The sequence below is a fragment of the Phaseolus vulgaris genome, chromosome 7 (assembly GCF_000499845.2).
Source record: "Phaseolus vulgaris cultivar G19833 chromosome 7, P. vulgaris v2.0, whole genome shotgun sequence".
NCBI lineage: Eukaryota > Viridiplantae > Streptophyta > Magnoliopsida > Fabales > Fabaceae > Phaseolus > Phaseolus vulgaris.
In genome coordinates this window covers 3,207,941-3,231,007 of record NC_023753.2, presented here as the reverse complement: position 1 = coordinate 3,231,007, position 23,067 = coordinate 3,207,941, and the positions used below count along the sequence as shown (strand labels likewise).

The window sequence follows — 23,067 nt, the reverse complement described above, 5'->3', positions numbered from 1 at the left end:
TCTTTTGATTTTCTTTTGACTGCTTCTCAGACTTTTTCTTCTGCTCCTCTGTTTCAAGCTTGGTTGAATCTTGAAACCCAATCTTGACAGCTTCTTCTAATTCTTGAAAACCAAAAATGGCTTCCATCTTCACAATCCAATCATCATAATCTTTCCCATCAAACACTGGAAGACTCCCTGGAACCACACCAAATGCAGCCATGACAGTTATCACCTACAGCAGTCAACCTTCAATTCTTGGCTTGCAAAACAGCAGATCCTCCTCTGCTCAAAGTTCCAGCAACAGTCTTACCCTCACTGCCAAGAAACCACACAAGTCTCATCTCTATGCTCTGGATACCACTCTGTTGGGAATTAAATGATAGTTGGAATTGAAAACTAAAAAACCTTTATTAGAGAAACTGTGTGTTATATGATGTACACAAATGAACATAAATGCACACCTATTTATACACTATTCTATTTATCTTATTCCAACACATGGGACCCTGGTAAAACTTTTCCCATGACCGCTACAGAAATCCAAACATACACTCTTAATATGAATATCCAATAGGAAAATGCAAATCAGTCGATAGGGGACCCCTAGAACAAATGAGGAAGACCTACCTAGAACTGTGAAAGACGCCATTGGTCAAATGCAGGAAAAAATGGAACGAGATTTGGCATCCCTAAGAGAGCAACATAGGGCATAATTGTTTGTACTGCATGATCAGATAACTTGTAGGGACAACAACAACATCACTCAGGGTGATCAGCAACATTCAGAGCATATCGTCGAATCCAGGAGGGTACCCCCAAAAAAGTTGAATTAGCAGGAGAGGTCAATATCTCGTACTTCCACTAGAAAATCATCTTCGAGGGGAACCCCACCGAGATCCACATAGTGCAAGACAAAGCGAGGGAGTCGTGGCCACGGGGATCAACCCTTCAAGGCACTTCCTGACTTGTTCATCAACCGCACAATGATGACCAACCTAAGGTGTTTTCATCCCTTCACGAATGAGGTTAGGAGGGCCCAATTGTCCCATAGATGGAGTTGGCCCAATCTAGAGAAATACTCAACCTCAGATCCCAAGGTACATGTTAAAGCCTATATGACCTAATCTACACTATTCTAGAAGGACATGGATGTGCACTGCAAGCTGTTTCCCACCACTTTGGCCAGGGTGTCCTTGAAATGGTATTCCTTTACCCATAAACTAGGTAGACTCATTTGACATGTTATGTGGCAGGTTCCTTGCCAGGTTCGCAAATTGCAAGCCCGTGGCCTCCACCTCGGCATCCTTGCACAATGTCATGCAAGGGAAGACAAAAGGCTTGAGACAGTTCATGGCCCAGTTCACTCGAGCTACTTTGACCATACCCGACCTGCACTCGGTGGTCTCCATGCACACCCTGCTAGTGGGTGCTAAGTGTACGGAAATTCTTGGACACTCTATATGGGAAACCCCCCAAGGACATGGATCAACTACGGGTTAGGGCGACAAGATATATGATCATTGAGGAGAACGTAGATGCTCGGAGAAGGATAATGAAGGCACCAACCTCAAAGGCCTTCTCAAATATTTAAAGAAAGAGGTCGGGGAAGTTTGAAAATTACGCCCTCATGAATGCCTCGGAGGAGATCATACTCCGAGAGGCCTTAATCCTTCAGGGTACCAGAATAAGCATTGTAGCTATCACCAAAATATAGGTCATAACACGAAGGAGTTGGTCCAATTAGGGGCCTTAAACCACTTGATACAATAGATCGAGTCAGGGAGGAGGCTGCAAAGCATATAATAACCCATAGGTATAATTCACGTGTTAGAGCTCGGGTGCTCCACAAGAGGGACCTCGTTTGGAGAAAGGTTGACGAGGCAAGAAGGTGCAAAGACGAGGGAAAACTCGCACCCAAATGGGATGACCCATATTGAATAGTGGATAGCCTACAAAACGGAGCGTATAAACTCCAGGAACTAAGTGACAAGTTGATTCCAAGAACGTGGAACATAACCCATCTAAATGTGTACAACAGTTAAAGACGGAAAACTTGTACTTTGTTTCCTTAGCTTGGGTTTTTTCTCCTAAGGACGGTTTTGCCAAGCAAAGTTTTAACGAGGTAAGCTCGGCAGAATAATGTCCTTTTTTTCTCGATACAATCTCGTCAAGTTCAATCAAGAACTAAAAATGCTCAACGAAGAGCACAACAACTCGTTCAACCAAGAGCGAAGCAAAAATAATACAAGTTCAATCAAAAACTAAAAATTCTCAACCAAAAGCACAACAACTCGTTCAACCAAGAGCTAAGGAAAATAATGAAAGTTTAATTAAGAACTAAAAACACTCAACCAAGAGCACAACAACTCGTTCAATGAAGAGCGAAGAATCAACAACTAGAAACGCTCAACCAAGAGCACGAAAACACGCTCAACCAAGAGCAAAGCAAAATAATACAAGTTCAATCTAGAACTAAAAACGCTCAACAAAAGAGCCCAACAACTCGTTCAACCAAGACCGGAGCAAAATAATGTAAGTTCAATCAATAACTAAAAACGATCAACCAAGAGCACAACAACTCGTTCAACCAAGAGCGAAGAATCAAGAACTAGAAATGTTCAACCAGGAGCAAATTAAAATAATGCAAGTTCAATCAAGAACGAAGCATGTTCAATCACGAGCATATCTAAAAACCAAATCCAAACGAGTCCAAGTTGAACTCGTTTATCCTTCAAATTGATCCACCTCTACTTCTTCTCGGATTTCGAGCTGGGGGACTTATGTACATACCCCTAATTACGATCGGGTACATTCAAACCAATAATCGCTCGTTTAATATAATATTTTAGGCAATCAAACACTAAATGCTCGTTTAATATTATATTTAAGACACATAAATTAGACCATAAATCAGTTATAAGTTACTTGTGGTTATAGGTTACTATCATAAAATTCATTTATATCTCACTATAACCATTTAATGTTTTTCTTAATGATCTGAGTACAACCAGACCTATAAATAGGTGATGACTCACTTAGTAAGGGGACAGACTAAACTCTATTTATACTCGTATACTCTTATTCTCAGCTCTCTGTTACTCCTACTGACTTAAGCATAAACGAACATTCTCGCATACCAATTGAAAACTTGTTTCCTGATAAACACACGATCCTTGTCGAGTTGCATTCCCGAATTTATTTGGATAAAAAAAAAAATATTTCACATGTGTTAGAAAGTGGTGTTTTCCTATCATAGCCACCACCCAAATTCAAATCCATTAATTTATTAAAAAAAACTCATTTTTTACTTATCATTATAAATAATTAAAATTATAAAAGCAACACACAAAAATACCATAACAACATTTTGTCGAATATTGTTGACATATGTGATCCACCATATGTTGTTTCCTTCTATGTTTAAAATTATTTTTTATCTTTCTTATTACAATCTCATTTACTTACTAAATATAGAGTATGTAGTAGAATTTTGTGTATGTGAAGAGCATGAAATTAAAAGCATATTTTAGACAACATTGCAAATTTATCATGTTCCACAAGTAACCAACACATGCACCTCGTAATGATGATTTCAAAATTACACTATGCTATTTTATTTATGTCATATTACTTATGCCCTGTGCAGAATTTTAACCAATAAGTTATGATATATTAAATCTTAATTTTGGGTTATATGTTTTGTCATTACATATCTCTACCTATACAACATATGGAACCTAGTTATTTTACAATAACAAAGTTTATTCTCTTGTTTTAATAAAAGAATGATAACTTTAACTTTAACCGGATGTATCCGCGTGGGACATGATATTGTAGTATTATATTATTGGGTAATATTATATTCGGAATCCTTTTTTTATAAAATCATATTATAACTTTTTAATATTATTATTTTAATGTCTTTTTATAATATTTAATTATAGATTTATTATATATATATATATAAATTAATCAAATTAAAAGTTGGATACAACATTCATCGTTTCAAATTCAAAGTATGATTTCTCTAGAATCGGTAATTATGTGTCGGATTGACCCGTGTGCAGCAAGATATGTCGAGTAGACGGCCATTATAAAGGGCAACTATGCAGTCCTCTTTCAACGTCTCTCCTTAACTCCACCATCACCGTTTTCGTTAAGGTCACTGTGAATCCATGGCTTCCAAGGACAAAACCCAGGAAGACCTACACGTTCTTCTCGTCGCTTTTTCAGCCCAAGGTCACATCAACCCTTTGCTTAGGCTAGGCAAAACCCTCCAAGCTCGAGGCCTTCAAGTCACCCTTGCCACCACCGAATTAGTTTACCACCGCGTCTTCAAATCCTCCACCGCAGACGCCCCCGACACCGTCCCAACTTCCATCACCACCGACGGGATCGAAATCATTTTCTTCTCCGATGGCTTTGGAACCGGCCAAAACAGGGGTACCCTCGACTCCTTCATGGAACACATAGGAAAATTCGGACCCGTTAACGTCTCCAACGTCATAAAAAACCACTTCATTAACACTTCCAGAAAACTCGCCTGCATCATCAACAACCCCTTTGTTCCATGGGTTGCAGATGTAGCTGCCAGCTACAACATCCCTTGTGCATGTCTGTGGATCCAACCCTGCGCTCTCTACGCCATATACTACCGTTTCTACAACAACTTAAACGAATTCCCCACTCTCGAAAACCCTTCCATGAGTGTCAACTTACCCGGTCTTCCATTGCTACAACCCCAAGACCTTCCTTCTTTTGTTCTCCCATCAAACCCTTTTGGAAGCATGCCCAAGGTGCTGGCGGAGATGCTCCAACACATGAAAAAGCTCAAGTGGGTACTCGCAAACTCTTTCTATGAGTTGGAGAAAGAAGTAATAGATTCCATGGGTGAGTTATGCCCCATAACAACGGTTGGTCCACTAGTCCCTCCCTCCTTACTTGGCGAAGACGAAAACGAAGATGTGGGAATCGAAATGTGGAAACCACAGGACTCGTGCATGGAGTGGCTCACCCACCAACCTCCTTCTTCGGTTATATACGTCTCGTTTGGGAGCCTCATTGTGTTTACCGCTAAGCAACTAGAGAGCATAGCCAAAGCTTTGAAGAACAGCAACAAACCTTTTCTTTGGGTGATTAAGAATAAAGAAGGAGAGGAACCGGTTCCGCTGCCAGAAGGATTTGTTGAAGAGAGCAAAGAACAAGGAATGGTGGTCCCATGGTGCCCGCAAACCAAGGTCTTGAGTCACCCTGCGATCGCTTGTTTCTTAACGCACTGTGGGTGGAACTCCATGTTGGAAGCCATAACCACCGGCACACCCATGATTGCTTGGCCTCAGTGGACCGACCAACCCACAAACGCCAAACTGATTTCCGATGTGTTTCGTGTGGGGGTTCGGCTCACGCCGGGGAGTGATGGGTTTGTGGCGACGGAGGAGGTGGAACGGGCTTTTGAAGAGGTTTTTGCGGCGGAGGAGTTCAAGAGAAACGCGTCGGAGCTGAAACGGGCGGCCAGAGAAGCGGTGGCTCACGGTGGCTCGTCGGACCGAAATATCCAATCGTTTGTGGATGAAATTATTGGTGGGAAATTAAATACTTAGTTCTTGCAGACGACTCTGCAACTTTGGTGTCTGTCATTGTTGGATGTTGAAAAACTATAGTTCTACACTTCCATCTCAACAATTTTATTTTAATAATATATTAATAATTTAATTAAAAAATAAGAAAATATAGTTAATCTAATGAATCGTGAAAGGTTTACTTATTTCTGGTTAATTGTCAGTGATTAATGTTTTTCCCATTTATTATCCATTCATATTATTTTATTATTTTGAAATAACTATCGTATTTTAATTTTTAAATACTATTTTTCTATTATTTCAATAAATTTAAAAATTAATTACTAAACTGAATAATTTAGTTCGTAATTATAATTAATAACATTATTTGCATGTCTATTTTATGACAAAATAGTAATTACTAATAAAATTTACAATGCATACATTTTTTTTAAAATGTAACAATTAATATAATATATTTAAAAGGTGGTATAATGTGTTTTACAATAAAAAAACAGATTAATATTTTTTTATAAAAATCACAAAAAGGTGATGTAGCATTTTAGAAAATTTGAAGTTTAATTCTTTTCACTTATAGTTATATGTTTAATAAAAAAAAATACTTTTAGTCTTTACACATTTAGTTTTCACCTTCTATTACATCGTTAAGATTTTTTTTTTATGAGTTAATAATAATAAACTACCGTATCATTTTTTATCTATTTTGGTCTTCTGAGTATTTGATAAAAAAAATCTTAAAAATTTCACTTATTTCTGCATAAGTTTTAGTTCGATAACATCAGTATAATTTATAAAAAAATTATTTAATTTAATTATTAATTATTATATATTACACAAACATTTTTAAAAGAATGATAATTATTTATCATTTGTTCTTGTGTTACGGACATTGATACTATACGGACACGAACACAAAAGATACATAATTTCTAAAATGGAGGATATGGAAACACAGATTTATATATTATATAATTATAAATTATATAAGTTGACAATAAAGATTTATGTGCACAAATATGTTTTAAATTATTTTTTGGAGATGTTTTTTATAACTGGTTCACAAGGATTTGTTTTTTAGTTTTATAATCATAATAAAAAATTTATACAATAAATTTGAATTTTTAGAAAATTGATGTATTTTTCTTTTTTAAAATTGTGTTAGAACCGTACTAGAATTGTGATAAATCCAACAAATATTTTTTGAATTGGACATTTCACGGATACGTGTCATACAAATATCGATATCGAACACCAACATAATATTTAAGTGAATTGTCCGAGTTTCATATTATTAATGTACTTATCATGATCTTTAGTTGGTGCAAGAAAACTTATTTTCTTTTTTTATAAAAATTCCTTAAATACCTCATTTTATTTTATAAAAATTTCTTAAATATCTCATTTTATTTTATTTACTCTTTAATGATAATAAAATTTATTAGACATGATAACACTCGTTTCAAAACTATCTTAATTAATTAAACAATAATAAATAAAGATATTTAACTTTTGACGAATTAGTATTTTTTAATTTGTCACATCAACTTTGAGACTTCTCAATGGACGTTTATGGGATCACATGATTCTGTTTGTGTGGCAGGGTTCAATTGATTTTTCAATGTCTTATTATATTATTATTCTGTGTTGTCATTTTCTAGTATCTCTTTTCTAGAAGCTCTCCTATAATATAAGACCATATTTTACTATAATTATATTATTTAATACTAAAGCGAGAGTTTATTTTACGAAGTAGTTTTTTAATTACAAAAATACATAAATTCTAGAAACATAATATATCTAATAATGTAATATACATATAATATTTAATTATTATATAAAAAATATATACAAATAATTTATACAATATTTCAAAAAATATAGATATATACATATATATATAGTTTTTAATATATACACATATATAATACAAAATAATCAAAATAAAACATAAGAACTCACTCAAAAACTCTTTCACCTGAAACATTATTTATTTCCGTAAACAATAATACGATTATCATAAATAAATAATAATAATAAAAATTATAAAATAAAATATAATTTTAATAATAGTAAATTCATAAAATACTAATAATAAAATTGTAAAAAAAAAGTAATAGTAAAAATTAATAACTAAAATAATAAGAAAATTAGAATTTAATATTTCTCATTAGATTTCTTTCATTTTCCACATCATAAAATTTTGCACCCTGATCCAAACACAAACTTAAGAGAATATTACCTAAAGAAAACTATAACACATATCATAAGTTAAATAATTTAAGATAAATATCAAAAGTTAAATAATTTGAGATAAAGGAAACCTTGAAATATTCAGTAAATTAAAAAAACACACAAAGAATATTTATAGCAAAATGAAATTTACTTTAAACAAATTATGATCAATTAAATATAATTTACCTTTAGGCATTTCCTAACAGATAGAAAACTTATTAAGAAAAATATGTACTTAGTCATTTTCTAACTGATAGAATACTATTAAGAAAAACTGCATCCGAAAGTCATAGAAAAGATTAAAATACAGAATGTTCTACTAGGGAGATGAGACCTAGAGAACTATTGAAGTTTTCTTTTCCTTCCTTCGGTCGTGAACTGGGATTCTTCTCGTCCTCGTGTTTCTCCTTCGGCACTCGGTCTCGAGTGAACACCGGATGGTGGGGTACCTGCAAAGGCACTTCGACGCTCAAGTCAATAAAACGGGTGGTCAGCTCTCAGGTAGGTGAACAGTAATAAATGACATACCTTATTCATTGGGATGCGTGCTATTTATATTATTCTAATGGGCCTATCTTGTTGGGTCTGTTTATCGAAGTAGATACCGCTTAGGGTTGTATTACGTAATTCTTAATGATGGATTAACTTAATTGATCTTGGTTTGAGCGTTAACGGTAATAGGGGTCGGTCGTCGGCCAAGTTCCCCTAGTATGGGTTGGCCATCGGCCAAATTCCAATGGTCGCGGTCGTCTCGACCAAGTCTTCTAAGGTCTCAGCCAAGTGGGTCATCGGCCTCGTCATCTCGGTCAAATCTCTCAAGTCTTCGCCAAGTTCCCCTGATTTCGGTCAGGTAGACTCGGTCTCGGGCAGCCAGGTGGGTCTCGGTCTCGCCCATACCGGTACACTGAACATTTTCCTTCTAAAACAAAATAATTTTCTTTTTGTCTTCTAAAAGTGTTTTTGGAAATTTTTCTGAAATACGCATTTAGTTCCATTTAAAAGACGAAAGCGAACACCCATTCACAGTACCATTTGCATTGTGTTGATTTTGATTCGAACAAAATTAGCGTGTGTCCACAAAATAGAAGCCAAAAACAAGTACTTGGTTGAGACACGCAGTGAAACTTCTTTTTGTTGTGTTGTGAGAGTATCAACGTTAATGTTTTGTTCAAAAGGATGGGGATTTGAACAGTCGTTTGGGGATGTGAATAGCAATATCATAATTAGGATAGTGCTGTGGACCATTATTGAACAAAAATGAAGATGATAGTTTCACAATTTTTGTATACAATTCTGTCTCATAGATTTAAAAATAAATATATATAATAAAAAATAAATTTATAATTACATAATAAAAAATATTTTATAATTACATAATATAAAAAAGTATTAAAATAATAATATTAAGAGATAACTTGTAATTATTTAATAAAAAATATATTAAAATAATAGTATTAAGAGTTATAACGTGTTTATTGTATAAAAAATTAGATTATCGATGTATCATTGTTTAAAAAAAACAGATTTGAGCCGTTTTCGACCTTCACAGTTTGTTCGGGCACTTTCATAAATTATTTCAGAATTAAAATAATTTTATAAAGTAGAATCAAAATAGATTGAATACTCTTTCTAGTGAGAAGATAAATTATGATGAATAATTCTCAACCAAATAAAAAAAGTATCAAATGATAGAATGATAGGGTGCTATTAAAAAAAATTAAAAACTTGTTACAAATTATAAAAACTGATATTTTTAATAATTTACTACAATATAATTGGTTTAGCTCAATTAAAAAAATTAAATTAAATTGTATTTATTAAATAACAATATAGAATATAATGTTATATTATTAAATATATGTTATTTAAGCTTATGATGTGAAACAAACCCATATATGGAATCTGAGCTGTCAAATGAGAGTTTCTACCACTCATACATGATAAGATTATGCTTCCTGTGTTACACATCCACATTTCAAGCATGAATATCACTTTGTATTTTTAAAGTTGAGATATAGTTTATAAATATTTTCTTCAAATAACGTACATGTCCTTCTTTTTATATAATGCATGCTATTAAAACTCTAAAAATAATATTTTTGTCTTTAACTAATTTTTTAATCAAATGAATTTTTAATTTTCTTGATTTCTTAATGAAGTATTAATCATTCCTATATCATATTATTTTAAATAAATATATCTTTCTGAGATTTCCAGAGCTATACAAATTTAAATGTTTTTATTTTATTCATAATTCTATCATCCATAAAGTAAACTTTTACAAACCAGTACTTTTTTAAAACTTTGCATTCATAATTTAATAGTCTATTTATATTTTAAAGCATAAATATGAAGAAATACTACAAACAAGATACGTGTGTAACATTTCTTAGCGAGAAGAAACAAGGAACAATGTCAAATTGTTGATGGAAGCAGCCAACACCACTACGTATTGAAAGATGTTGACTATATTTATATTATTGCAACATAGGTACTGACGTGCCTCAATATTCATATTTATTTTTATTTTTATAATTTATATATAATTATTTTTAATATTAAAATCGAATAAATGATATTATTATTTACATACTTATTGTTATAATTGTTATAAAAAATAAAAATAAAATCAGTAATAACAAATATGGAATTATAAGTAACTATTCAGTAAAAGTAAAAAATAATATTTTTTATTCAAATTATTTCATAAATAAATTAATAGTTCTGCTGATTCAAATATTTCGTAAATAAAAGAAAAATCATTCTGCTAATTCAAAAAGAAAAGTAACAAATAAAAAATTATATTTAAAATTGTCTACAAAATAAGTAAAAAATTCTCTTTATATTTCACTGTTCTTTTAAAAAAATTATATAAAAAAAATAGTTACAAAATAATAAAAATAAGAATAAAATAGAAATAAAATAAAATATTAATATATAAAATATTAATAAAATGTAACTGATTTTGAAAATAAACCAAACCGCTCCTCTACCTCTCTTTCAATTCATAACTGTTCCTCCACATCTCTTCCAATTCAAAACCACTCATCCACCCCTCTTTCAATTCAAAACCGTCTTCACTACATATACTAAATATTGTAGAAAAAAATAAAAAATGACACATGATATATAGGTATAGATTATTTTTTTATTTTTTTTACTGTTAGTATGTTTATTATTATTATTACGTTTATTATTATTATTTTTTATTATTATTAATTTTAGTGTTATTATTATTATTATCATCATCATAAAAATAACCTTTTACAAGAGAGTTTACTTTTCTAGTATACTTGAAATGATCAATAGACAGGAATACGTAGAGATTTCATCATATTTTCTCTATAATCTTATTATGATATTTTCCTTTAAAACTTATCTTAACACTTTATCATCAAGACTTATAAATGTTTTATAAAGGATTTCGCATTATACATGTTTTCTAGTTTTTTCTATAGTCTTATTATGATCTTTTACTTTAAAATTTATCTTAACCCTAAACTCTAAATAGACACAAATATCCATCAGAACAGTTGATGTTGCTTTAAGTGTGAGGGGTCGTGATCGAATTATGAGAATTACTTTTTGAGCGTGCTCAAACTTAATTTTAAAAAGTATAAATGTTAAGTTATTGTTGAAAATAACCAAATTTTCTTTAAAATATCAACTTGACAGGAAGCATTACATTACTAAGTTTTATAAAACGAAAATATCTAAATATAATTTTATAAAGGTCTTTTCTAAACATGTGGTTTGAGGAAGAAACACTTTTATCCTAGCTAGTCAAATCGAATTTGCTAAAGTTTAAGATCTTTGACCACAAGAGCAAATCCAGTTTTAGCAGAGAAAAGATATCACATTTGCTTTATCCAAACACAATTTTAAACTGTCTCTCCTGTTTTCTCTAATTTAATACTTTATCGCTTAAAATCAATTTAATTAAAGTTTTCAAACTGAGAAAAAAAAAACCACCTTCACATAGATATAATCCTAAAAAAATTAATGGTTTATGTGGAGATGAGAGCTAGAGAACTATTGAAGTTTTCGTCTTTCTCATTCGGTCGGACAACTTGTTATGGTTTCACTGAGATCTTTCTCGCCTTCGTGTTTCTCCTTTGATTATCGATCTCGGGTGAATACCAAATGAATTACTTGCAGAAGACACTCCAACGCTCAAGTCAATAAAACAGGTGATTAGGTTTCAGGTAGGTGTCCAATAATAAATGATACTATTTATATTATTTTAATAGATTTACCTTATTAGGTCTGATTACTGAAATAGATCACACTTAGAATAGTATTACTTGATTCTTAAAATACTTTAGTTTTACTAACTTGTTTTGAACGTTAATGATTATATGTACTGATCGACCTAACCGTGCATACGTCAGCGTGTATCTAAGTGATCTCCAAAAAAAAAAAAAAGGACCGAAAATACATTAATAAAAAAAAAAGCATATAAATACAAATAGAGAGAGAACCGTAGTATTTGTTTAAACAGTGGGCAGAATTAATTTAACTTTTGCATTCAATTATCACTGAGATATTTAAACATTTATTTGTCAATTACACCCTCACAACACACTTACTTCTTTTCATGAGAAGACGCCTCCTCCACCCTAACAGTGGAGCTCTTTTTTACGTCTTCCACAAACGCATCAAGATTCTTGGCAGAGGAGCCATTTGCAGTCACTGCACCCTCTGCAGCTCTCTTCCACTTCAATGCCTTCTGCTTTAACTCTTCGGCTTTTGGCCCTATTGTTGCTTCCAATAAACGCTTCTTCACCTCTTCTCTGCTCACAACTTTGTTTTCAGCCTGCCCGTAACCCAGTTTAATCCCCACCCCATAAACATCCACCAAGAACTTTGCATTTGTCACCTGGTCACCCCATGCTGGAAATGTCAACATCGGCACTCCCAATGTTAGACCTTCCATTGAAGAATTCCAACCACAATGTGTCACAAAACACACCACCGAAGGATGGGCCAGCACCTCCTCTTGTGGGCTCCACTGCACCACTTTACCCTTCCCTCTCGTCTCCTCCAAGAACCCATCAGGAAGAACATAAGGCGGAATCCCAAACTCCTTATTGGGTGGTTTTAAAACCCACAAGAACGAGACTTGAGAGTCCATTAATCCATGTGCAATTTCGGTCACTTGTTCTTGAGGCAAGCTCACAATACTCCCAAAGGAAATGTACACCACAGATGCAGCTGCCCTCGAGTTCAACCACTCTATGCAATCATCGCTCTTCATAAAATCACCACGGATATCACTTGTGTCTGTTGCTCTTGGGATCTTGAACAAAGGACCGATGGGTCTTATATGCACCAACTTTGAAAGATAGTTTATGTGATCACGCTCTAGTTCCTCAAAACTATCCACCAGCACACAGAACGGCTTCGACAAGTTCTTAAACTGTTCCAATATAACTGTCCCCAGAGCTGGATATGGACTAAATGGATGCAGAAAGTCTGGAATTTCATTGTATTTAAGGACCACACAAGGTAATTGAACGTCAACATAAGGATCGACATCAGAGGGAAAAGTTGTCAGCTTGTGGTAATAACTATAGTAAGCGGTGAAGACAGCAGCAGATTGAACCCATAACATGGCAGAAGGAACACCATGGTCAGCAGCTACATCACAAACCCATGGAACAAAGGGGTTGTTTATGATGCACGAAAGTGGGTGGTGTGCTTCGGCATGCTCCTTGATCACTCGGGAAACATACTGCCTCCCAAAGTGCTCAATCTGAGCACTGAAGTCAGTGAGAGTTCTCTTCTTGGAACCATCACCATCACCATCCATTCTGCCACCATCTTCAAAGAAATCGAACTTGAGAAAACCTTCACCGACGGGAGTGACTGATTGGTGAGAGATGTTGTTAGCTGTTCGCATGAGTTTGCCAGCTGTCTCCGCCGTGGAGAAGGTTACAAAGAAACCCTTAGCAGCAAGGATCTTGGCAAGTCTAAGGAGAGGGTTTATGTGACCTTGTCCTGGGAAGGACACCATAAGCACGTGAATATGAGCTTCAGATCCCATTAATCACTCACCTTGCTTTTTCCTTAGGATGAATAGGAGGGGTTAAATAGGAGGAAGAAGGAGGTGTTAGAACTCACTTTTTCTGACACGCTTCTTCTATTGTGAAAGCTATCTCAAATAAAGGGGATATACTTTTACAGCCATAAAGTAAAGACCAGGACTGATAGACACTTGTCATTCATTTATTTAACAATTAAATATATTATTATTTTATTTTTAAATTTTATTTATATTAATTATCTTTAAAAAATATAATATTTTATTATTTATAAACCGAAAATGAGAAAAAAAGTAACAAATAATTTCTTCCTAAAATAAAATATATTTTTTATACATTTCAAAATATTAATTTTAACTTAAAATATCAATATATTATTATATTGTTAAAATAGTTATGAAGTGAGTATATTTGTTTTAGTTAGGTTATGATTAGATTGGGGAGAAGATTTGATGGAGTAGATTTGAGAGAAAGTGTAAAGAAAATGAGGTTGTTTAGATTATGGTATATTAAAGTGGATTTGTGAGGAAGGTTGATTGAAGTTAGTGAGTGATAGAATGATTTTAAAGAGATTTTTTTTTAATGTATAAAATGTAAGTTTATAAATTTATCTTTTTCTTAAAAAATATTTAAATAATAAAATATGAGATATTTTTGTATAAATTTTAATTAATTAAAATTTAATAAATATATAAAAAGTATTTTCATAAAATCAAATCAAATAAAAATTAAAATATTTTTTATTATTGTTAATATTATTATTTAATAATTTGTTTTAATTATTATTAAGTATGTAATTTGTATTTATTATTATTATTTTAGTTACTATTATTATTTATAATTTTTTTACTTTTTTATATATAGTATTTCTATTTTATTTTAAATATATTATTATTATTTCATAATTTTTACATGTGTATAAAAAATAATTGTTAAGGATAGTTTTTACCTTTTTATGATATGATGTAAATATTTTAGGATTTGATTGTTTTTCTTCTCTTGGCACATGAGATGATTTTTGGTTTTCTTTTACACCGCATTTTTTACCGTAAAAATCAGTGGAAACAAATAAAAAATTTTCTTGTTTTTCAATCCGAATGTGTTCACTCGGAAGCAAAGAGAAACTTAGTTTTTCTTTCTGATACCGCACTTCTATCGATCACCTCCGATCTAGGAAAAAGAAAAAGTATATTTAGTCTTGTTACGATTTTAATATAAGTTAGAAAATATATAAAATTATTTTTAATATTAATTAGATTTTAAAATATGGTAAATTATTTTTAATTGAGTGAGTTATTATTTTAAAAAAAATATTGTATTAATTATTTAAAAAAATTATATTTTAATTTTCACTTTTGTTATTTATTATGGATGATCCGATTGTTTATTTTACAAACTCAAATAAAATATTCTAAACTTAGTGAAATACAACTTTTAAAATTATAATACTTTTTTCAAAAAATACGTTGTTTTATTTTATAAATTACGTATTAGAATAAAAAATTAAATTAATACTAATAATAATGTTTGATAAAGATAATTAGAGTTTATTACTTTTATTATTTAAGTTTATGTTGCTTTGTTTGAGATTGAAAAATCAAACGGTCATACTAATTGGAGTTGAGAATAAAAGAATTAATTATAAAATATATTTTTTAAACATTTTAACATTTTTTTAATGAAGACTTAATTGAAAATAATTAAATTTATGAAAAATTTAAAATTTAATTAAATTAAATTTGTTTTTTATTTGGAGATATTATATAAATAAATATAAATAAATATAAATATTATTTTTTTTAATGTTAAAAACTTTGTAATAATGAAAAATAAAAAATCTACAAAAAAATACATAACGTACTTAACAATAGAATTTTTTTTCACAAAACATTATATTTAAATAAATTATAACTCATAAACATAATAATTATACACAATATATTAATATAAACACAACAACAAATTTCATAAACATAATAATTATACACAATATATTAATAAAAAACAATAACAAATTAAATAAAGACAAAAATTCTGAAATTAAAAAAAAATTAAACATATATTATAAAATTAGAAAATAAATCACATATTATATAAATAAAAATAATAATATTTTTTAATATTAAAAAATCTTACAGTAATGGAAAATAAAAAAAAAATACTATAATAGGAGAATAAATTAGGATAAATTTAGAAATAATACATGCTGATGTTTTTTTTTTCTACATCTCTTCATTTTGATAGGAGAGAATATTTATTGTTCACAAGTATATCCTTTTCTTCTTTTCTCCCACAAAATTCTAGATTTAAATAGTTGATATCCCCTTACTTCTTTACCTGTAAACAATACATACACAGGAGCAAAAAGATCCTTAATTTTACTTTCATAAGACATGTGCGATAAATTTGACTACAACCATTGTGTTATGTCTCCACAAAGCTACAAAAACATAAAAATTAAGTCCTCTGATATGATAGATCCATATGACTTGTCAAACCACAAATTCGATCATATGAATTTTCCTCAAATCTCACATATGAAATATCTAATAAAATTCAAAATACAGTAATATAAAATCATTTACATTAAAAACATCAATCACACATTATTAACATTTAATCAATAATTCTTTATAATTATATAGATCATATATAAAGTTGATTCTTATCTTAATCGAGAGCTAATATAAAACTTTTATGTTGAATAGTTTTCTTAACTTGATACAAAATTATACTTAAACGGTATTGAAAATATATAATAACGAAATGCATTCTACAATGCTGCACCATTGTATTTAGGGTGATACAATGAAATCTATTATTCAAATATCAACCACATCCCTATGACAAAACTCATGCAAATATGTCTATTAATAAATATTCTATAAGCCTTTTATACCTCTATTGGATCAACCACATTTTTATCCATAGAAATTTGATGCAAATTTTACTATGTTTTTTTTATTCAAAAAAATCACTAAAAAAAATTATTAAATAAAAATTAATCTTAGAGACTAAAATAATTAGTTACTATTTGACTAAATTAAAGACTCTTTTATAAATTAAAAAAATTATTGGTATATAAAGTAGTTTCTACTATTAATAAAAATTTTAATTTTTTTTTTAAAATTAATATTTAACTATTAGCTACAAAAGTTTTAGTTAGTTAGTATTTTATATTCTAAATTACTGCGGATGAGGTTGGAGCGAGGATTAGCGAGCGGGTACCTTATTTGTTTCCTCGGTTTTGGAGGTGCCTATGCGGATAGAGGAGCGGGTAGATAACAAATTGCCATCTTCACACAAATGTGCGGATTTGAGAGGATTACACGTAGGAGCATACATTTTTACATTAATACCCTTGCCCTAACATTTGCATGCATCACAATTTTCTCAGATAGGGCAATGTGCAAGGAATCAAAGCATTCTGGAAAAGGTAAAATCGATTTTGCATGCAATGTGTAGAACAAAACTCGATTTTGTCATATAGGAAAATCGATTTTGGATATTTTGTATGGAAAGAAGAATCAATTCTTGTTTAGCTTTTAGTCATGAAAATCGATTTTGGAAATTTTGTACTCACGAGAGAATCAATTCTCATGCATTTGTAAAACACCCACAATCGATTTTGTTTTTTTTTTGTGCCATTGAGAATCGGTTCTCCTTGCATTTAAACTGCATAGAGAATCGATTCTCTTACTGTGTTTTTATTTTATTTTATTTTTTTAAAATTTATATTTATATTTTCTCTTGCTTTTCAAATTAGGTCTTCAGTGGTTTGGAGTTTTGTAGTTGAAACCTAAAAAAAATATTATAACTTATTGTTTAAGTATTTTTAATAACAAAAGTAAATTTGTAAACTTACATTTTACACCTTTAAAAAAATTATAAATTCTCTTCAAACTATCATATCACTCACAAATTTCAATAAACCATTCTCACAAATCCACTTTATCATCCCTCAATCCAAACAACTTCACACATTCTCACACATTCTATATAATATTTACAAATCCACTCGCCCCATCCTCACAAATTCTTTCCCCAATCCAAACAGACTCTTATCCAAACAACCTTATATATCCTCACACATTCTCTTTAATCCTCACAAATCCACTCCCTTCCCTTCCTACATATTTACTATTCAATCCGAACATAATAGAGACTAATTTATAATCTAAAATATTAGTATCTAGAATTTTGGAAGTTAACTTAGATACTGATTTAAAAACCATTTTATATTTTTTTTATTAATAATAAAAACCACTTCAAATATCAATAATTTTTTAGTTTGTAAAATAATATCGAATTTAGTCAATATAGTGACTAATTATTTTTTATCTCTAAATTTAATTATTATTTAATAATTTTTTTATGGATTATTATAATAAAAAATTAAAAGTTATGTGTAGGTGGTCTAATTTAAAAACTAAACACATTAGTAGAAGCTATACTAACACAATTTCATTTTTTCAACCCAAGTCAAACACATGATATAAAAAAAATCATTCATACAAATAAACCAAAAACAAAATACTAAATATATGAGAAAGAAAAAGCCTTACTGGCAAATTAGATTCTTTTTACTTAAATGATTTTAAACTCTACCACTTCCAAGCCTTGCGTTATAATCAAAGAAAGAAAAAAATGACAACAGAAATTCAAAGATAACTAAAAGATTTCTAAAGCTTAAAGAGAGGAAATGTTTCGAAAAAAAAATTTTATCCAATACATAATATGTAACATGTATAACTTTCACATAATACAATATTTATTCTTCATTTAACCTTAAATTTCTCCTTTCTCTACGATATTGTTACTTTAATTTGTTTTATATTTTAAAAATGATTGTTTTATATTTTGGAAATCTCATATCGATCAGAAATTGAGACATTTCATTGTATATAAATAAATGTAAACCTCATGAACCGGTTTTATGGAATTAAGTTAGGTTTAAAATCCAACTCATAATATTATATAATATATATAATATATACCTTTTATAGCATTTAAAAAAAACATTTATATTTTATTTAATTTAAATTTATAAAACAGGCCTTTACATATTTCATCAAACAATGTATAATTTTTAAGAAAAAAAATATTATTTCCTTGAAAATATTCTCTGAGAATCAAACAAACAATTAGCTAATGTTAAAAAAAAAACAAGTTGTTGCCTAGAAGTTATCGTTCTACAATCAAAAGATATTTGTATATACAAATATTCAAACAGTGTGCAGTGGTTTTCATGACTACAAATTTGTTTTACTCGTTACTTCCTAACCACGCAAACCCACTTTCTACGGATAAATATTAAAACATAAAATTTTATATCACTTTAATTTATTCAAAGTCATGTGTTTTGAAAAGTTTATGAGACCAATCACATGCATAGGTTGTATTTAGAAATTGTGTGCTTTTGTTATGTGAAATTTTATGTGTCAACTACCAAAAGTGTCTTTGTCTCTGCAACTTTTTTTTATTTTTTTTATTTCAATTGTTATTTATTAAAAATAAATACAAAAAAAATTGATTTACGTGGTAGATGGTTATTTTCATGCCGAATTAAAAAGTCAGTAGTCATAAGTCAAAAGTCATAACCTAAACCACCCACCCACCACATCCGTCTTGGCCACGTACCTTCCTTGTATCCCTCTGCACACTTACAAATATAAAATAGACAATAAAAGACACCAAAAGCACAGAAAATAAAAGATTAAAAGAATAATAAATATTTTAAATAATGTGTTAAAAGCAAATTCTAAATGAGTTGTATAAATTAAATATAATCACACTCAACCCACACACATATATACCAACGGAAACAAACAACGCATTTCTTTTTTATTCAATTTTTTTTTATAATAATAAAAATTTAATATATATACAAAAATAATATTGGATTAGTTAAAATTGAAAAATAAAAAATAACATATAAAAGAAAATTATGAATTGATTAAATAATTCTTTTTTCTTTTTTTCTGGTTTGATTCTCTCTTTTTCAAACTTTTTTCTTTTTTCATTGGTAGTTTTGGGATTGTAGAGTGTGATAGTGTTCACATTAAGGTTAAGATTGACTTGATAGTAAATACAAAATAATGATGATTTTATCCAAGAATATAGTTGCTTGAAATAGAGTGATTAGAAATTAAGGTGATTTTATTTGATATGTGATATTTGGTGTGAGAAAGGTTGAGGGTTTGATCTCTCTTTTTTGTTGTTGTCTTAAAATAATGGATTGAGGTAATAGTGGAGAATTAATTTGCATATAAAAATTATTCATTAATATTAATTTAAAAAATTAAAAAATAATTTTATTTTTTAAATAATTTATATAAAATGACAAAATATTTCATTATACTAATAAAATGAGATATATTAAATAAGGATAGAATGATAAAAAAAAGTTATAGAAAAAGAAACGGTTATAAAATGGAATCCTTTTTATATATCAAATATTTGAATACTAATGAATATAACGGTTGGAGCTTCTATTTGTTTAAAACTCCATTAGTATAATAAACTAATCTACCCTTTTATTTTATCATGTCACATGAGTAAGGATGATGATAGGTTAAAGCATTAAAATAGTTTAGTTCTTTTTAAGAATTTATAAAAATTAGTTTTTGTTTTTTGCAAAATTAGTGAGATAGACTACTCGTATTTCGAGACACAATATATTTAATTTAAACCTTTTTCTATATAAAGAAATTATAAAGAGTATTGTAAAATATGATACAAAAATTTTGAGCTGGTTTTGATTGAAAACTACCTTTAATCAACATTATCATTTTGAATAAAAAAAATGGAAAATGGCCAATAATCATATTGTCATGTCGATTTTCCCTAAAGGTATATATGTGGCTCCTTAAAATTGGGGACACGATTTAATTTGATGGTTGGAAGTGCTAATTAGCAAAACCTAATAAGGTTGCGGGTGTTTAATTAACATGTGGATATAGTGAATTTGGTGGTAAGCAGATAAGATTAATGTTTTGGATGTCAACGAATATAATGATTCTTCTAATGTTTTTTCCAAACTCTTGTCCACCACCGAGTACTTATCCGGTGATGCTCATCTCCATAATTTCATTGTCTCTCGACGAATTCCTTTGTTATGAGACTGAGTTAAAAGTTGTTGTTCTCATGGGTTGTGATCCCTCCCAGATCACCAAGCGAGATCGTCATTGCCGTGTTCGACGTGACAGCGTACCGGGAACAACTCCGCCTCTAACAGCAAAGACCGTGTGCAGTCGCTGTCGTGGATGATGGCGCGGAACTAGTCGGCGTCAAAACAGATCCACACAACTCTCAAAACGCTCCCATTTAATGATTGAACTGTCGGAAAACCCTTCGCGAAAATTAAAGACGAAACTCGAAATTTGGGTCATATATTACGTCGGTTATATCATCAATATATCAATATAAAACTATCATCTTCCTTCGTTTGTTAAATGACTTCGTTGTTAAATGTATAAAAAAATATAATGTCAAACTATCATCTTCATTCCTCTTTCATGATTCTTTTAATCAATGGTTTTATGATATATAAATGAGACAGTGGTTGCACATTATTGTTATACACTCCAAGAAGAAGAAAAGTGGGCGAAGGAAGAAGAAAATGGAGTCTGAAGCTCTTATTCACGTGCTCATGGTGTCCTACCCAGGACAAGGTCACATAAACCCTCTCCTCAGACTTGCTAAGTTCCTTGCTGCTAAGGGTTTCTTTGTAACCTTCTCCACGGCGGAGATAGTCGGCAAACTCATGCGAACAGCTAACAACATCTCTCACGAATCAGTCACTCCCGTCGGTGAAGGTTTTCTTAAGTTCGATTTCTTTGAAGAAGGTGGCATGACGGATGGTGATGGTGATGGTTCCAAGATGAAAACTCTCAGTGACTTCATTGCTCAGATTGAGCACTGTGGGAGGCAATATGTTTCCCGAGTGATCAAGGAGCATGCTGAGGCACACCACCCAATTTCGTGCATCATAAACAACCCCTTTGTTCCATGGGTTAGTGATGTAGCTGCTGAGCATGGTATTCCTTCTGCCATGTTATGGGTTCAATCTGCTGCTGTCTTCACTGCTTACTATAGTTATTTCCACAAACTGGCAACTTTTCCTTCTCTTGTTGATCCTTATGTTGATGTTCAATTACCTTGTGTAGTCCTTAAATATAATGAAATTCCAAACTTTCTGCATCCATTTAGTCCATATCCAGCTCTGGCGACAGTTATATTGGAACAGTTTAAGAACTTGTCCAAGCTATTCTGTGTGCTGGTGGATAGTTTTGAGGAACTGGAGTGTGATCACATAAACTATCTTTCAAAGTTGGTGCATATAAGACCCATTGGGCCTTTGTTCAAGATCCCAACAGCAACAGACACAAGTGATATTCGTGGTGATTTTATGAAGAGAGATGATTGCATAGAGTGGTTGAACTCAAGGGAAGCTGCATCTGTGGTGTACATTTCCTTCGGGAGTGTTGTGTGCCCGCCTCAAGAACAAGTGACCGAAATTGCACATGCATTATTGGACTCTAAAATCTCGTTTTTGTGGGTTTTAAAACCACCTGCTAAGGAGTTTGGGATTCCGCCTTATGTTCTGCCTGATGGGTTCTTAGAGGAGACAAGAGGGAAGGGTAAAGTGGTGCAGTGGAGCCCACAAGAAGAAGTGCTGGCTCATCCTTCTGTGGCATGTTTTGTGACACACTGTGGTTGGAATTCTTCAATGGAAGCTCTGACTTTGGGAGTGCCGATGTTGACATTTCCAGCATGGGGTGACCAGGTGACAAATGCAAAGTTCTTGGTGGATGTTTATGGGGTGGGGATTAAACTGGGTTATGGTCAGACTGAAAAGAAAATTGTAAGCAGAGATGTGGTGAATAAGTGCTTGTTGGAAGCAACAGAAGGGCCAAAAGCAGAGGAGTTGAAGCAGAAGGCATTGAAGTGGAAGAGAGCTGCAGAGGCCGCAGTGGCTGAAAATGGCTCCTCTGCCATGAATCTTGACGCGTTTGTGAAGGATATAAAAAAGCGTGGAAGTGTTAGGGTGAAGGAGATATAGGTGTACTTTGATCAAATCTTTGTTGCATGTGATAAGATAAATTAAATGGAAGTATCTCAGTGAAACATTAGCACAGGCAAAATAAATTTCAATACCTTTCAATTTGAACTACCCACTCTTCCAATTCCTTTAAAAAACATTCATCTTTTTAGCATATAAAATTATC

General features: G+C 31.0%; 3 protein-coding genes across 3 annotated transcripts; 2 read left to right on the top strand and 1 right to left on the bottom strand.

The window, feature by feature from the left end:
- Positions 1–3,972: 3,972 nt before the first annotated feature.
- On the top strand, positions 3,973–5,746 carry LOC137827820 (UDP-glycosyltransferase 84B2-like). The gene has a single exon (XM_068634160.1). The coding sequence runs from the start codon at positions 4,158–4,160 to the stop codon at positions 5,580–5,582; it is 1,425 nt and encodes a 474-aa protein (XP_068490261.1). The 5' UTR covers positions 3,973–4,157; the 3' UTR covers positions 5,583–5,746.
- A 6,535-nt stretch (positions 5,747–12,281) lies between these two features.
- LOC137827819 (gallate 1-beta-glucosyltransferase-like) lies at positions 12,282–13,999 on the bottom strand. Its single transcript, XM_068634159.1, has one exon. The coding sequence runs from the start codon at positions 13,837–13,839 to the stop codon at positions 12,379–12,381; it is 1,461 nt and encodes a 486-aa protein (XP_068490260.1). The 5' UTR covers positions 13,840–13,999; the 3' UTR covers positions 12,282–12,378.
- Positions 14,000–20,981: 6,982 nt separating this feature from the next.
- LOC137828808 (gallate 1-beta-glucosyltransferase 84A24-like) lies at positions 20,982–23,012 on the top strand. Its single transcript, XM_068635520.1, has one exon. It carries the CDS (start codon positions 21,390–21,392, stop codon positions 22,899–22,901), a length of 1,512 nt encoding a protein of 503 aa, XP_068491621.1. The 5' UTR covers positions 20,982–21,389; the 3' UTR covers positions 22,902–23,012.
- The last annotated feature ends 55 nt before the right edge of the window (positions 23,013–23,067 follow it).